General features: G+C 39.4%; 1 protein-coding gene across 4 annotated transcripts in view; it reads right to left on the reverse strand.

Annotated features, from left to right (window-relative positions):
- Positions 1-18,015, reverse strand: part of GPC6 (glypican 6) — a 1,069,657-nt gene that overhangs the window by 85,823 nt on the left and 965,819 nt on the right. For 2 of the 4 annotated variants that reach the window (XM_032402768.1, XM_032402767.1), the window contains exons 6-7: positions 5,466-5,609; positions 1,261-1,290 (exon numbers count right to left, since the gene is read on the reverse strand). In XM_032402768.1, the coding sequence (XP_032258659.1) occupies positions 1,261-1,290; positions 5,466-5,609 (174 nt within the window). The remainder of the gene's footprint in view (positions 1-1,260; positions 1,291-5,465; positions 5,610-18,015) is intronic. The other 2 variants (XM_032402769.1, XM_032402770.1) reach the window with 1 other exon arrangement.

Consider the following 18,015-nt stretch of genomic DNA (forward strand, 5'->3'; position numbering starts at 1 on the left):
AAGTCGTTCCTCTTGGGGGAAAGCTACGGGGATCCTGATAACCATAAGATAAGGAGATCGGACTGGCTCAACGGCTGGAAAACCTGGAGATATCAGGAGAATGTTGTTGAGAAACACGGGCACATACTATCTCAGCTGGGGCTACTCTAATTTTATCAAATGAACCAAACTAATAGAACCCTGATTTGTCCTACCCATGACGTTTGCTCCCCCAATTTCCCATTTAGCATCAGGGGACCCTAAGCCATCTGTCTTTCCTGTTCCTTCTTCAAGGTCTCCTCTTCCAGAGTATTCCTAATCCAGATTTACCTCTTAACTTTCTTTTTTCATTCAAACTGCCCTGGGCTCAGAGAACTGTGATGATGAATGGGAATACGACTCAGGGGACAATTTCCTTTTAAAGAAATGAATTTGAACAGCGGACTTCACTGCCTGAATATCAGGCCAGGCAGACATGGGGCACTACGATATCATAGGTCGGCTGCATGAATAAATATGTGCCCTTCAGGGGAGAGTCATCGTCTCTCCTGGTTCCACAATGATATGCAGGGTTCAGAACCTTATTAAAAGGTATTATCAGTATGGGATGTTAGTATGAAAACCAGATTAGAAAAATTAACTATCTGATTATTATGGTTAATATATAAAGTCAGGTAAGATAACCTGGGTGCGCCGTCCTTAGCCCCAACACAAACCACTTTGTAGTAAAAAATATCCAGGCCCTCCCTGAATGCGCTATGAGACATCAGTAAGTTCAAGAAGGGAGAAAAAAAAGAGTAAACAACCTATACCACAGACTATTTCTTAACCCCCCTAAATTCTCTGTCCTCGCTAATGGAAAAATTAGCTCCTTATGCATGAGAGCTGATGTTGGTTCGTTGTTATTATTAGCGAGGTAATTATTCGCTCAGCACAAGAAGAAAACAGCCAATATATTCTATCAGGGAAGAGCTAATTTTTCAGGCAGACTACACATAGTCTGAACATTGGGATAGAATTTAAATCAGCCACCAAATGAGTTAGTCTAACACAAAGCTTAGATTGAAAACCTTGCCATTGGGAAAGAATACCAAAATGGCTGTTAACCATAAATACCAAACAGAGAGGAAGCGGCTAACCCTGTCGGTCATGTGCAGTGTTCAACACGCTCTAGACAGTCTGGAAAGGGAAAGTGGAGGTAGAATTTCTCGAGAACTCTCTGAAATGACTATATGAAGACAAATGAGTATGAGAGTAAGAAAAAAGAAGACCAAAGCTTACACTATGTTGCATTGTCCTCCACACAATCCTCTGGGAAGCAAGAGGAAAACAAATTTAAAGGAAAAAGAAAGAGAGATTATTCTATACATAACAGCACAGCACAGGTATAACGTTTAGCTTTGCAGGCTGGCATTCCACCCACCCCCACCCCAAACTCCCTCAGAATTACCAGTAGAATATTTAAGAAGCCAGTACGATGTTGAATACTTACTGGAGGTTCATTGGTCTAAATCATCACCAACTTGATGAATTAACTTCCACGTGTTTTTTTTTCTTTGAAATCTACTTTTATAAAACACATTCCTCTAAGATACACGATTTAAAGTATATTCTGCTCTGATGAGTCCACTGGGGTAAATAACAGACACTCCCTGCCCAGTGTGTGCGGGATCTATAATGCATGTTGTGCTCAGTTTTCTGAGCTGTACAACTAATTGTCTTTCACAGATGATAATCTGAAATATCTCTGTATTCTCGGATCTTCAAAATCGAGCTCTTTTAGGTTGATGTATTTTTTTATAGTCTGTACTTCCAGTGACATTCCAGTGGAAGTTTCTTTAAAAAAAAAAAAGAACTCATAGTTTCACGTCAAATTGTGTAAGAGAATTCATGAAGTATAAATTTAAGAAAAAAGGAAGAAAAATCAATCGTTTGCAAATAATCACTTCTGGCCTATTTAATTGAAAATCAGTAACAGTAAGCAGGGACAGAGGGCTGCTGGGGTGGGTGTTGGTAGCAGGAAAGACATGTGATCGTGGGGCCAATCTGTTAACCAAAATACTTAATGGCATTTGTATCTTCAACAAACCCTAGCTGCTGGCAGGAAGGACTGTGATAGTCTTTGATGAGTCAGCTTTTCATCAGCAGCTGAATTTATACAAATGTATTCATTCATTATTGGATAATAAAAATAACTTCAGGTAGTATGTCTGAAAGCCACTGACTACCTAAACTGATTTTTATGTCCATATAACTTTAGAGGAACAAAGAGAAAAGCTTCCTAGTGATATAAAAGAATTTACAAGTTCCTTAAACATCTAATAGAGGTTAAATGGTGGAATCGATGTATTTTTAAGAGTGAGTTTTATTTTTAATTATTTTATGTAAGTTCTAGCAGCAGTTGGCCCAGGTTGGGGTTAGGAGATTTACTTCTAAAACTAACCCCATAATTACCAGTTCACATAAAAAAATAGCATTACAATAACTGATATAAGAACACTGATCAAAAGATTCCAAAGTTAATTAACACAGGTACTCATTTTAAGTGGTAGTAAGAAGCAACTCCTCCAAGAGCTTTACAGTTATTTTCACTTTGGCAAAAGCAGTGGGGTGACTGGGATATTCTTTTGATGCTGTCCTTGAAGCTTTTTCTCTGCTGAAAGACTTAGAGAAATTAAGGGAAGTCTTTTCCAATTATCCTCCTTCTCTGGGACACATGCTTCTTATAAATATTCAGGAAACATTTTTTTCAGGAGAAAATTAAAACAGGAGTAGGTAACATGAGACTTGTTTATAAACAGTCAAAATAGGCTGTAATATATGGCAGACCCATCAAGAGAGTTCACCAATGCATGCATCTTGGAGATGATTTGGTCTGACTGTTGACATATAAGCTGTCATATAAACAGTCGGGCTAAGGTAACTGCTTTACCTTTCCACTATTCAGAAATACGTTGAACCCTCAAAAGGAAGAAAGCCTTGGTCGGGAAGCCAAGGGCTGCAAATGAAGATTCTGATATTAGCTTTGGGCCTAGTCTGTGTTTCTCAAGAATAACCCTGTATAGTTCTTTTTGATGTGGAAACAGCCCCTTGCCCTTAGGGACTGGGGAAGTGACTCCAGGTCAGTTTATGGCTGGCTGTGAATTACAAATCACTAATTCTTACAATTTGGGAATTTAATTCAATAAAACATTAATAAATCTGCCATTCTCTCTTACAGAGCCTGAAGTCACACCATGAGGAAGTTAAGTACTATGTGCTGTCAGAGAACATTTTCGAATAAAACTGACTTATTGATTTAAATTCCTATGCACTGAATCTGGCCCTTATGCACCCAGTCTAGTCTTTGGTTTTTACCCATGATCAAATGATTCACCATGACTGATCCTTTTCAGAAAAAATATTGATTAAAATATATTTTGGGGGGGTGCATAAAAATAGAAAAGCCTAAATCAGTTTGCTATTTGCCAATACTCTTCAAGACCTTTATATTGGGGGCATTTCGAAGATCATCAGTGAATTTCCTTTCTAAAAGAAGGTTCAAATTCTAATTTCCTTATCTATCAGATATTATACATCATGTGGCAATCTCAAAGCGTTGATGCTTTATTTAGGTTGTGCTAAATTGCATACATACTGCTGTCTTGAGAAAAATATTTTTCTTGCTCTACTTCCCCTGTTTGAGTGTGTGTGTGTGTGTGTTTATTTCTCCTGGGGAGGAGAGAAAACTGTGCTAGTTTCAAAGGGAAAAAACATTAATTAGTAGTCATAGATACCATTATATTGATCCAATTCAGTGCAATTTTAACTAAGTGCATAATGCACCCAATTGTTTTTAAATTTTACTTTATTGTGGTAAGAACACTTAACATGAGAGCTACCCTCCTAACAGATTTTTAAGTGCATCAAACAGGACTTATCTATAGGCACAATGTTGTACAGCAGATCGCTAGGACTTACTCATCCTGCACCATGCCCCAGTTCTTAAATTAGAATTTGTGAAAATTCCAAAAAGCCTGAATCATTCCAATAACTAAGTTAGAGCCAACTAAAATGGAAAAAAAATAAAAAAGAGAGAAAGAGAGTGAGAGAGAGAGTGAGAGAACTCAAACCCATACTCACCATTTGTGCTTTGGTGAAAAGGATTTTAACAGACAGAGGAGTTTGTAAAGTAAAAACTCAAATAATGGACTCTCATGATAACCATCATTTCTTTAAAACAATTAGCTAGTGGTTCAGGGGAATCTAATTGGTTGTTTAAAAGAAGAAAGGTGACTATTTTTAAACTCTTCCTGAAACTGGGAACAGAGAATAGACATGACCAAGGTAACATAGAAGGTTGAAGCAATATCTGGATGATTCTTTTTTTGAAACCTACACTGAAGAGGGGTTTTATTTGCTAATAAACAGTAATAGATTTATAACATAATTTAGTGGCTAATGACTCCACTTACCCCTTCACTCTGGCTCTTCGTGGATAGGCCTTTATGTTGTAAGTACATTAGATTTCTATAGACAGAGATGCTGAGATGTACTTAACGTGAAGGCCAAACTCAACCAATTTAATCTTGTGAGTCCTACGCTGCGGAAGGATATTAACTAAAATGATAAAGTAATTTACAACAGTGACTAGTAAAAGTATTTTCATAACCAGAAACCCTTGAGATCTGAGTTTATATGACATAATCAGATGTGGTTCAAGTATTTTATGACCTTAAGGTTTTTATCTGTTAATTATACATCAAGATAATTGGCAAGGCAACATTAACAGTGCTAACAATTACAGGTATACAAATTGTTTATAGTGCTATAAATTGCATTGAAAATAATCAGGCAGTATTTCTTTGAAATTATGAGCTTTTCATTTTTTATAGCAAAATTTGATTTTTAAAACACATTAAAAAATGGTGTTTACTATGTTTATTCTCCAAGTGGATTGCTTTGCTGGTAGATATCAGTCGGTCCCCTGACACACATTTAAGTGGATCAAAGAGTGACTATTTTTAAGGCTTCCAACTTTTAAAAGACACACAAAAAAGAAAAAAAAACGGTAGTAACGTTGACTTGGGATCTCCTGGCAAGGTCTTTCAAACAGAAAACTTTATACACAAGAGGGCATAATAAAATTACACTGTATCATAACTGAATAAATAACAGAAGCAGGTGAGTAAGAAATGCGCTATTGTAATTATATTTCTGGAAGATATAGTAACTTAGTCTTCAGATTAATATTTCAGAAGAAATATGAAGTTGAAAATTTGGCCACTGCATGAGTGGATTAATAGGATAAGACGCCTTAAATAATCTAATTCATGACCTAAAAGGAAGATCTCATTATTTTTCAATATTCTAATTAAGACCAGGAGCAGATATAAGAATGAGATGACTTTTACAACCAACTTTTTCGGAGTCCCATCACGTCTCCTGAAGAATAACCTTGGTAACAGAAAAGTGCCCACAGTGGCCATCAATCCAAGAGAACTCACCAGCCGGTCCAAGCTCGTGCCTGCAGCAGTTGTGGGTCTCTCCTCAGGATTGTAAGGCCTGAACCGCGCATTAAAATTTTCAGGAGCTGAGCGAGCAGATCGGAGGGCTGGAGCAGGTTTGGGTTGGCCACACCCCTGAAAGACCTGGAAGAACCATTGAAAGGTCAAGAAACTTACACAGTGAGTTTCTTCCTAAGATCCTGGTACAGAAGCATGCTAGGCAATGGCTTTCCCATTTTTCCTGGGACTCCAATCTCCAATAAACTCTAATCTCTAAATTTAAATGACGACTACTGCTAATATAACAGGAAGACTGACTAGACAGATGTGGGGTGCATGCCTCACTGCATGCTGACTCTTATTTTCAAACATATATATTCAGTCCTCATTATTTGCAGATTCTGTATTTGCGAATTTGCCTACTCGCTAAAATTACTTTGCAAGCCCCAAATCATTAGTCACGCACTTCTGTGGACATGGGTTGAGTGGCCCTACATGCATGTTCCCAGCTGAAGCTGAACCAAGTGATGCTTTGCCTTCTTGTTTCAGCTCACATGCTGAAATCAAGTGTCCTTTCTGTGGCCTCTTTAGTGCCCCGTTTTTCACATTCTTGTCCTTTTACTTGGTAATTTCCCTGTTTAAGATGGCCCCCAAGTTCAGGGCTAAAGTGCTATCTGGCGTTCCTGAGCCCAAAGGGCTGTGTGTGATGTGCCTTATGGAGAAAATATGTGTGTTAGATAAACCTTGTTCAGGCAGAAGTTCTGGTGCACTTGGCCCTGAGTTCAATGTTAATGAATCAACAGTATATACTAAATAAAGTGTCTTTAAGAAGAAATACACATAGGTTGCTTATTGGTTGGTTGACAAAAGGTGGCTAAAAGCTTCCAGGAGCCTAGCCCTGTCTTTCCGGCAGTTCAGTATTTGCTAATTCAGTATTGGCAGCCACTTTATGAAACATAACTACCACAAATAATGAACATCAACTGTATTAAAAATAGGAATTGTAATAGCTACGTCACAGGATGATGTCAGGACTAAATGAACATGACCGAGACCTTTTCATGTACTTGAATTTGGCATTCAGTAAATACCCGTGTGGGATTCCTGTTACCGTGACAAATGTTATTTCGTGTCTAGCATCTAAGGCCAAATAACCTGAGTGGCCCTGCCCTGCGGTGTGAATAAGGAAAACCTGCACTGAAAGAGTTCTTTGAAAACACTCTGGAGCAAAGGTGTGGAAATAGGACAAGCCAATGTGGTGTCCCTATAAGGACAATTCCGTCTAATTTTGTTGACAGCTGTTGATGTACGGTTAGGTTTGCCATGGGAAACCACACATTTCAGTGTAATGATCTTAGGGATCAAGCAGCCAGCTCTTTTCCAGTGATTTCAACTCAGGGTGTGGTGGGGACACTTCCTCGGCTGTTTTTAGAAGCTTCCTACTCTCTGTTGGTTATCAAGAGATAATACCTTTACTAGAATGACAGAAACTCTAGTGACATTTTCAGGAAGTTTTGATGAAGTTGAACTTGACGTTTCTTCCATTTTTCCACAGGAGGTGGTGATTCTACTTCTTAGCTACTTACCTTGGTTAACTTTCTGGGACTATTTGTGTCAGCTAATTCTTAACCTGCGTGTGTGTGTGTTTAGAATGCATGCCTGCCTTTGGGTTTTGTTATTTGAATCTGCTTTGCTCTAAAATAAGCATTTTTCATCAGGCACGTTATGGGATTCCACCGAAATACACAGAGAGCTCTCAGAGTGCCATTCCCAATGACAAATTCCATCTCGAGTCACAATTCATTCGGTGTTACCACTCCAGCTCATTTCTCTTTGGTCATATCCAAAAGTTCTCCTTCAACTCAGCATTTTGCAGAGCAGGAGCATTTTGTCTTGGCGTTCTTCGAGATTGGTCTTAACACACTATTGATTATTCTTCTCTCACACAATTTCTGAAGTGGATGGTGTAAACCAGCGTGATAAAGATAGTGGGCCCTTTTCTCCCTAGGGCCTAAATCACTTCCCAGTGGCAAGGTCATTGCTGATGGAGGGCATTAACATTTCCAAAGCTCCAGGGTTTTGTTGAGTGTGCTATTTTGGATTGCTCCGAATATGACAGCTGACTTTTAGAGAGTGTAAAGCCTAAGGCAAAACAATGTTAATGGCCTTGCTGGGGATTTCTTGAAGCAGGGCACTGAAAGAGTTAAGAGACCTTCTTAATTTGCTCTTTGGGAAAAATCTGGCTCACTGGTTTAAATTAAATCAAAGGAACAAGAAATGCCCTGAAAGAATATTAGGACCCCAGGGGAGATACCTCATCATAACAGAAAACCTTACCACTTGTTTGATTTCTTTTCTTTTGAGAGTGTCAATTACACAGAACGGTGAGTTAAGTCAATATAGCCTAGTAGCCTTTTGTTATTTATATCAGGTTTGGATTTTTAAGGTGGCTTCGGTGCAGAAATCACTGAGAGTATGATCCAAATGGAAGAAAACACTGCCTTGTAATTATGATGGGAACAACACCTCACCTCATAATCAGCTGGAGACCTACAGAAAAATCTGTCATAATATGTCAGGATATGAATCCTGAAGGTCCTTCAACAGGTTCTATTTTACCCTTAGAAAAAAAGGCATGGTCATAAAGAGATCCTTCAGTGGGGAAGTGACATGCCTAGGGATTAAGAGTGGGTTTTCGGAACTTTACAAAACCTGCAGGGAAGAGTTGGGAAGGAGACTGGCACACCCACGCCCTGTCATTGCTTAGGAACGATGAGAAGCCCTTGTCTGATTCTCACTGCAGAGACTGTACCTGAAGCAACATGTATCCGTCATATTACTTAGATGAGTTACAAAGTGAAAATCAATGCATTCAGTTATCATACGTGCAATCTGTTGGTTAGACAACATGTTTTTAAAACCTGGGGTTCATGGGATGGGTGACGAATGGAATTCTCGTGCGGGACATTCAGATTGTCTCAGACTATCTTCTGAGCTTACTGTGGCAGCAGTATAGTTAAGACAAAGTTTTGTGGCTCATGAGGCTCAGGGCTATGTTACTCTAAAGGACCGATGAGCCTTTTTCCTCGTAGTCTAGGGCACCCCAATATATTGTATTTTGAATAAGGGAAGAAACAGATGAGGAATAATGTGGGTCAGTTAAGTGAGAGGTTAAATGAGGTTAGCTTACGTGAGAATCAGTAGATCGAGATTCTATTCCGAGGAGTGGTCAGGGCTGGAGAGGTAGATCTGGGCCCCTAGCCTAAGGTGGTATTTAAAGCCCAGGGCAAGTATATGGATGGGTGACAGGTGGGGCTAAGGACAGCCCAGTGTCATGCCAACATTCAGGGTCTTCCCTGCACTTTAGTCTCCTCCTCTGTCAAATGGGAATGATAGTATTATTCCCCACACTATGATGATAAAATGCAGTACATAAGGCAGGAAAACAGAAGCCATCATCTGGAAAAGTAAGTGCTTGACAGTATAGCTACTTACATTATTCTACAACCATTTCCTTTCTAGAAGTTTTGTTTTCTGAGTAAGGAGATTTGAGGGGAAAAAATGTCTGGGCTGATGTTTCTTCAATGTTTTCCATAAAATATTATTACCAAGAGTTGTTAACAGTTGTTACATATGCAATAAATTCCATGGTCAAAGTGAAATTAGGTATGTTGGCAGGTCCTGGTCATATGAATGTGTGTTCTGACTCATCAAAAGGGAGGAGGTCCTTTGCAGTAATTCCCCATTTGGCCCCAGGCTCGGCAGAGGGTGCACGAGGCTCTCACAGGATGAGTGTTCTAGGGAACACACCTTGGGATGCTCTGTGCAGTCTGCTTTACCCCACCGAGAGAAGCGATTCAGATGTAACACATTCAGCTGCATTGATTCAGAGGTGTTTTCGGAATCCATTCTACCCTCCACTGCCTCTTTTTTTTTTTTAAAGATAAAACAATTTTTTAAAGTTGAATTATATTGGACATACATTATTATATTAGTTTCAGGTGTACAACACAGTGATTCGATATTCTTACACACTACAAAATGATCACCTCAATACGTCTAGTTACCATCTGTCACCATAGAAAGTTCTTACAGTATTATTGACTATATTCCCTACGCTGTACTTTATATCCCTGTGACTTACTTATTTTTTTTATAACTGGGCATCTGTCCATCTTAATCCCTTTCACATGTGACACCCCCTTCCCTTCTGGCCACTGTGTTTGTTCTATGTTATCTAGTAGTCTGTCTCTGTTTTGTTTTGTTTATTTGTTTTGTTTTCTAGATTGCACATATGAATGAAATCATATGGTATTTGTTTCTCTCTGTCTGACGTATTTCACTTAGCATAATCCCTTCTAGGTCCATTCATGTTGTGGTAAATGCAAGATCTCATTCTTTTCAATGGCTGAGTAATATCATTATATATATAATATTATACATATATAATTCCATTATATATATGTAATATATATATATATATATCCCACATTTTCTTTATCCATTCATCTATCAATGAACAGTTAGGTTGCTTCCATATCTTAGCTATTGTGCTACGATGAACATAGGGGTACTTATATGTTTTCAAATCAGTGTTTTTGTTTTCTTTGGATAAATACCCAGAAGTGAAATTCCTAGATTGCATGATAGTTCTATTTTTAATTTTTTAAGAGACCTCTGCACTGTCTATAGTGGCCGCACCAATTTATATACCCACCAACAGTGCATGTACCCTCCACTCCCTTTAATTCAAGAGAAGAAATACTATTTTTAAGACACTAAAAGTCTTTTCTTTACAGCAGAACAGAAGTTTCTAGAGAACACAGTTGCAGGCAAGCCATCTCATTGTAGGAACATATCATTAGCTTTATTCCTTGAAGAAATAGAATCAGTATTATCTTCTGCCTATCTTCCTCCAAGTGATGTTGTAAGAGATAATTAGATACAGTGGTCCCCCCTCATCCACGGGGCATATGTTCCAAGACCCCCAGTGGATGCCTGAAACAATAAATAGTACCAAACCCTATATATATGATTATGTTCTTATACATAAATACTTATGATAAAGTTTAATTGATAAATTAGGCACAGTAAGAGATAAACAACAATAGCAGACAATAAAATTGAACAATTATAACAATATACCATAATACAAGTTATGCGAATGTGGACTCCTTCTCTCTCAAAATATCTTATTGTTACTGTACTCACTCTTTTTAAAAAAATTTTATTTATTTATTTGACAGAGAGAGAGACACAGCGAGAGAGGGAACACAAGCAGGGGGAGTGGGAGAGGGAGAAGCAGGCTTCCCATGGAGCAGGGAGCCCGATGTGCGGCTCGATTCCAGGACCCTGGGATCATGACCTGAGCCGAAGGCAGACGTTTAATGACTGAGACATCCAGTCGCCCTGTACTCACTCTTTTTCTTGTGATGAGGTGAGATGGTAAATACCTACATGAGATAAAGTGAGGTGAGTGGCGTAAGCATTGTGACATGGCATTAGACTACTGGTGACCTTCTGACGAAGGAGGGTACGTCAGAAGGAAGATCATCTGCTTTCGGGTCATGATTGATATATGATATATATGATATGGTTTCAGGAAACTGAAACCATGGATAAGGGGGGGACCACTCACTGTAATCTGGCAAAGTATTTGGCAATCCCCATGTAGGCAGATGCTGCAAATACACAACGGAGTTATCCTTCCCGCTTGGTAGGCTTGCAAAACCTGTGGATTTGGGGAAGATATCTGGCTCATGAATTCTCTCTCTTAAGAGGATTACTAAAATGTCTCAGAAGTGTGCTGGCATTCTGAGATTAGAGAAGCTGACATTAAAGATACAAAGTTCTGAAAGGAGAGACATTTTATTGTTTCGGAGAGGTGAGAAAGAGAGGAAGGTGGTGATAACAGGTTTGAGTGCTGTGTCTTAGGTTTTTATTTTTTTATTATTTTATTTTATTTTTTTTAAAGATTTTATTTATTTGAGAGAGAATGAGATAGAGAGATTTGAGGGGAAACTGATGACTTCACTTGATATAACCAAGGGGGGGAGGGTCAGAGGGGGCGAGGGTCAGAGGGAGGGTCAGAGGGAGAAGCAGACTCCCTGCTGAGCAGGGAGCCTGATGCGGGACTTGATCCTGGGACTCCAGGATCATGGCCTGAGCCGAAGGCAGTCGCTTAACCAACTGAGCCACCCAGGCGCCCCTGTGTCTTAGGTTTTTAAATATAAGACCTTTTCCTTTAAGAACATCTCAGCATCTTAACAACTTTCCCTTAAAATAAAACAATGTGGTGTGCACTTTTTCAGAAGCCCCCAAAGCTTTATACCTACATCTCTTTGTCTCTGCAGGTTGATCATACATTCACAAACGTCATTACTGGCAAGCTCATAAGCATGGCTGCAGATCAATCCCGTCTCGGCTCCTGTGTTTTTAAAAAAATTCTATCCTTCCACTTTCTACTCAGTGGTTCCTACTGTGGAGGGATGTTGCTATTCCCATATATCATTTTGAAATTTGCAAACAGAACTCTAATCTTTTATATTAACATGGGTGGCAGTGAATGCTACCTAGATATAATTGGATTTGATATTTTGAGAGTAAGTAATGTTTTATTTACTGATTAGATTCTAATTTATATTACAGTGTTAATGAATGAACTATTTGTCAGATGACCACTGGGGGAATTCAAATCTATCCTGTTCGTTCCCAAGGAAACAGAAGTTATCGTATCTGCATCAGCTCTCTCTATTTTGGCCATTGTTTGCATGAGAGACAGCTGTGGCATAAGAGAAAGGTCACGAACAAGAGTCTAAAAGCCTGGAATACTACCTTCAGACTTTCTCCTTAAACCTGTGTGACCTTTGAGTAACATGTTCTCCCGAATCCTCAGGGATGCTGGGAAGATAAAATGATATGATGCTTTGAAAAGACACTGAAAAAAAATGAGGTATAGAAATGTATTATTTTAACTGAGGTTAAATTTAAAATGGTAACATTTTAAATATTGAGTCTTTTTATTTTTATTTGGTTTTATTAGTTTGCTAATTTTCTTTATGGATTGATTTTTTTAAGAAAACAGGTTTTCATCCTAAAGTCTCAGCACAGTAATGAAGAACAAATCAGATCTATGGATTATGCAGAGTGATGCATGAATAATTTTTTATGAAGAATTGGATCTTTTACATTTTGTTCATGGCTATTGCTGAATCCCATAATCTGTAAGAGTTCCTAGCACATAGTATGTACTTTTTAAAAAAAAAATTGGGAGTGAAAGATTATGGATAAATGAAATTTTTAGTTATAATTTCCCCCTTTTGCAAACATTCATGGAAGGCAATTAGCAGAGAGATTTGTGTAAGGCAAGATCAGAAAGAAAAGAGAACTTGACACTTACTCAATGTCCACAATGGGCCAGACACTGAACTGTGTGTTTTATATACTCTATTGCAAAGAATCAATTATCTCTTCAAAATCATTTAACATTTCTTCCTTAGGCTTCAGAAAAAAACAATGAATCATCCATCCGCCTAAAAAACTCATTTGATATTTCCCTGACTCCGCTTACTGTGCCAACTTAGAGCAAAACCAAATCAACAACTTTGTTTAAACTGATAAATAGAACCAAAAAGATCCTGTTTCTTGATCATTTGCTAACAGCTACCCACTGTGCTTGAAAAGCCGGTTAGAGAGCCAAGGACCCTGTGTATAAAATAGTCAACCTTGGCTCTCTGATGGTTGGTGGGCGAGCTCAGAGTCATGGGTTCTGGAGATCACATCTCAAGCAATGGCCTTTTGCTTGTAGCAAAGGGGAAGACAACTCGGGATGTTTGCAAAGCCTCTCTTCCTGATTTCCCCACCCTGTGAAAATGGTGAGCGGCACCACCGGCCCATGGGCTGTGTTTGTACCGTACATATCCCTGTCCCCGCTTGTCTAGGTTGAGCACAGAGCTGGGGACCTTTTCTTAGAGAGGAAGTGAAATATGTAGACCGAAATGGGTGTGCGGGAGATGTCCACATATCACTAGTAAATAGATGTGAATAAGTTAAAAATTTTTTTAAACCCCATTTCAATAAAAGTAATAGCAAGAAAAGCCACATCATCACTATGATATAAGGTTAAACTGGCACCTTAGAGCTTCATTTCACACATTTTCTTTTTTTTCTGGTTCCTAACAGCATTCTGCTAATATCCAATGTAGAATTTTCCTGAATATCAACTTAGAACATTTTAATAATGACTTCTTTCTTTAGATATAAAATTATTACACTCATTATGGTAACATTTTAAATATTGAGTCTTTTTATTTTTATTTGGTTTTATTAGTTTGCTAATTTTCTTTATGGATTGATTTTTTTAAGAAAACAGGTTTTCATCCTAAAGTCTCAGAACAATCTGCTCTTCTCTTGTGTTCTTTACTCCTCTCTACCCCTTCTCCTCTCTCTTCCTCTCTTTTTCTTTGCTCCCTAGCTCATGCTTTTCTTTCCTTAAAGACTGATTACAATGGTCCCTTAGCCAAGTCATCTGGCAAATTCCACATGGGTCCCTGGATGGGCTCAGGGCTCCGTGAAGAGAATTCCGGGTTACACTGAATCAAGTGAAGTCATCAGTTTCAGCTTTGGCTGCCTTTCACCAGCTTCAATTTTCAAAAGCCAGCTACCATGTCAGTTTTAAGGCTTTAGAAATTTACTCCTGATGCTTACACAGCTTGGTTCCAGAATATCTGTCAAATGTTTTGCATACGTCTTAAAATTGTTTCTTCAATAAAAGCAAATTCGTTCCGTTTGCTTGAGAAGATGATTTTTTTTTCCTTGAAGGGTTTGCTTTCCTTAAATAGCAGAACACCTTGATATTTTCTCCCCAATGGCGAATAGGGAGGAATTACAAGGAACTGAACAAAGCATATTTTGAATGTGGTAAAAAAGAAATCTTAACCTTCTTGGCCTGGCTAAATGATTATCTCATATGCTCTTTGTTTATGGGTTTTAAAGCAATTCTTTAAGATCATTTTGCTGAATTCACATGAATGTGTAAATTTCATCAGCCTGGCTCTGTATCATTCATTCAACCTATCATTCAACCAATATTCATTGAGTGTCATTATGGGCAGACATAGGTGCTGGGGATATGCCAACTGGACATGTTCCTGCTCTCAGGGAGGTTCTGACAAGAAGCCTGGTGGTTATATCATGATAAATGTGATGGGGACACCCACAAGGGGCAACTAACCAGACTGGAGGGTCAGAGAAGGCTTCCTAGAATAGCAGTGGAGTCCTGGAATGGGCTCTTATGGGATCTCGAGACCACCGGTAAAATCGTCAGGAATTCTGCAAGCCAGTCATTGAACAGTGATTACTAAGTTACAATGTATAAACTTAAAATTGTATACATTATATTGAAAACAAAGGTAATATATACTAAAAACTCACTACTTCCTAATTATTTACTCTCACCTAAGCTCTTGAGGTGATTTGTGCCAACTGTGTCAGTCGGGGGAAATGTTATATTGTGGCGTGCTACTCCATGTTCAGTGACCTCACGTTGGTAGCTTGAAATCACCACGGTGCGAATATTTACACAACAGAAATTGGCAAATACTGCACACTAGCATGTTCACTGCATTGATAGCTGGTTGTGCCAGGACTCACCAGGATCCCACTGAATCTTGCCCCGGAAGTGAAGAAATAGTGCCTGGCAAATGGTGTATATTTGGTGTTCGGTGTGGAAAGGACAGGATGTTCCAGGATGAGGAGAACAGCATGGGCAAAAGCATGGAGGTGATAGAGGATGGTTCTTCTGAGCAACAGAGCTAAGGCTGTCTTGAATGTCTGGCACATACAGATGTTCTCTTACCTCCTACGTTAAAACGTCTAGTAGGACTCAGGCTCTGTTGGTCTTACTCACTATTACCTCCGCAGCATCTAGTATGGTGCTCGGCAGATAATCAATGCTCAAGAAACATTTGCTTTAATAATCCCAGGCACGGAGAGTGGGGAGGGTGGCCTGGAGGAGGGTGGCAGGCTAAGGACAGCATCGTGCAGGGGCTACACCTGGGCTTTCATCTAATGGCAACAGGGAATCCCGGAAAGCTGGTAAGTAAGCAGGGGAGTAATGTGAACATATTAGCATTTTCAGCAATCTCTCTGGTTACAGTGTGCAGGATGGATCAGAGTGTGGCAGAACCAAAGGCAGGGAATTAAATAGGAGGCTATAATCCATGTGGGAGATGGTAAAATTAGGGGAGCTGCTGAGGATGGATTCAAAAGGGATTGAGGACTGTTCAGTGGGGCCCGTCATGGAACAACTATGCGGGAGAAGGAGAAAGGGAAGTTTGAGTCAACTGTGCTTCTGGCTAGAAGCAGGTGCGGCAGAGGGGGCCCTCACTGGGACAGCAAGCCCTGGGGAGGGAGGCTTTGGGGGAGGACACGAGTGCAGTTTTCGACAGGGTTATTGGAGGTGTGTGGCAGGCCATGGGATAAACAGGTGTGATCAGGAGAGTAGTCCAGGCTAGGAGAGATTTGGGATGAAAGCTACTCCCGTCACTGTAGCAAAGTCAGGACGCTGGGTCTGAGGAGGTCCCACACTTCTGTGCACAAGAGCTCTTTTTGTCACCCAGCCCCAGGAGCCCCATGTTTTAAAGACATATTGTCTAGCTAACAGGTTACTTGTATTAATAAAGAAATGATTGATTTTCACTCTGTAAGGCAGCTAAGCTACTTGGCTGGTGTGTTAAGATCTATTCTGGGATAATGAAGTGAAATGGAAGAGATACGCAAAACGCATTAGAAGAAGAAGACCGACAGAAAGCCATATAATTCAAAACTTTCTGGCAGAACAGGCTTCTGTAAACACACAAAGGTAGCTCCTCCGTGCGTTTAAATGTAGGCTGGCTGGGGCAAAGACTCTCCGAATCCAGCAGGATGGCGTCTTCCCGGGCAGAAGGAAGCACTCAGAGCTGGGGTTAACTGTGTGTGTGTGTAAGGCTAGGCGACTGAATTCCTCCAGCCCGACCATCGACCATCAGCTGCCCCCGGGAAGCATGACTCTGAGGAAGGAGTTCTCCTGTTAAGGCAGGAGGATGTTGGAAGAAGATATTCAGGTGAGCGAGAGCGCATCTTCCTCTAAGAACACGCTAAATGTTAAAAACTGAATCGAGTTTCAATCACTTATTCTTGAGTTGGCTTCATTAAGGGTAATCTTCTTGTCTTTTGCCCTGAAGTTAAAGTGAAAGAAAATCTTAAGATAAATCTCCAAAGGTTAGAGATAATCAGGAGTTTCCCTTTATCATCAAAAGGAGGGAAAAAAATATTTTTTTAAATCCCTTTTACATGGGAGGAAAGTTAAAACTAGTTTGCTTTGGGTGTGTTTCCTATAAATACATCGTAGGCACTTTTCTCAAACCTTCATTTTGCTTTATAAGAAAAAGGTGTCTCTTTTTTTTCTTTCTTTTCTTTGTATCTAGCATCTAAAAAAATCTGGCTCTGTTATCCAGTGATGTCACAAACAGGAATAGAACAGATTCTGGTTTTCTGTATAGAAATGGAGAAATCAAAGAATAAAAGATGTTTCAAGGAGGTCACTGTTTCTTAGTGAAATATTGTAAGTAAGAGCTGACGGGCAGAATATGAACTTTGAAATCTGAATAACCAGAGAAACTATTCTGAGTATTCTGAATCAAGGCATCGTTGAGAACTTGCTCTTTTCTTTTAAAAACAAAACTAAAGAAGAAATAGAAATAGAACTTTATAAATAGTATGGCCATTTGTTTTTTTCTCAGCAATCAGGCAGAAGGAACGGAACCACTTGTCACAAGCCAATTATTCCTTTAATGTGAGGCTAATGTGACATTAGGCAGAGGCCACTGACATTCCTCTAAAACCTTTGGCGTGCCGGCCACCTGTGGGACCACCAGATAGGAAGACGAGTAAGTTGCTGACAGCCTCTATCCAACTCGACTATTCCCTCGAGCCGCCTTCCTTCTGAAGGCTTTGTTCGTTAGCCATCTCTTGACTGTCACGCCATGCCACGTCCAGGCCATGCAGAAATATGTGTCCCTTTCAACGTGATTCACTGCCACTGAAAATAGGTATGTGCCTTCAAGTGCAGGCATGTATATCACCCAACTGCTCTTCTGATCTGAGATGCTAAAGGTAAGCTCGCAGACCATCATGGATGAGGCCAAAACCATAGAGCCAGTCTATGTTCTTTAGGATTCACACATCGTAGACATTTCAACAACAGCAATTAAAATATTTCACTTATAAGAGTGGGTTGGATTGGATATATTCCTTAGCTAAGCATTTTACATAGATGGTACCATTTTACTCTCAAATGACCCTATGAGTAGGTACTACTAGCATCCTAATTTTTTCAGGTGAGTTAATTGTGTTTGGACAGATAATTTGCCCCAAGTCCCACAACTAGTAAAAACCAGATCCGAGGTCTGTCTGATGTCAAAATCTGATCTTATAACCTTTGTGTTATTGTAAAAAATCCTAGGCTGACTTCAAGTATATTTTAAGGTATTTTCTGTTTTTTATTGTTGAA

This window comes from Phoca vitulina, unplaced genomic scaffold, assembly GCF_004348235.1.
Source record: "Phoca vitulina isolate PV1807 unplaced genomic scaffold, GSC_HSeal_1.0 scaffold5, whole genome shotgun sequence".
In the NCBI taxonomy this organism is placed as follows: domain Eukaryota; kingdom Metazoa; phylum Chordata; class Mammalia; order Carnivora; family Phocidae; genus Phoca; species Phoca vitulina.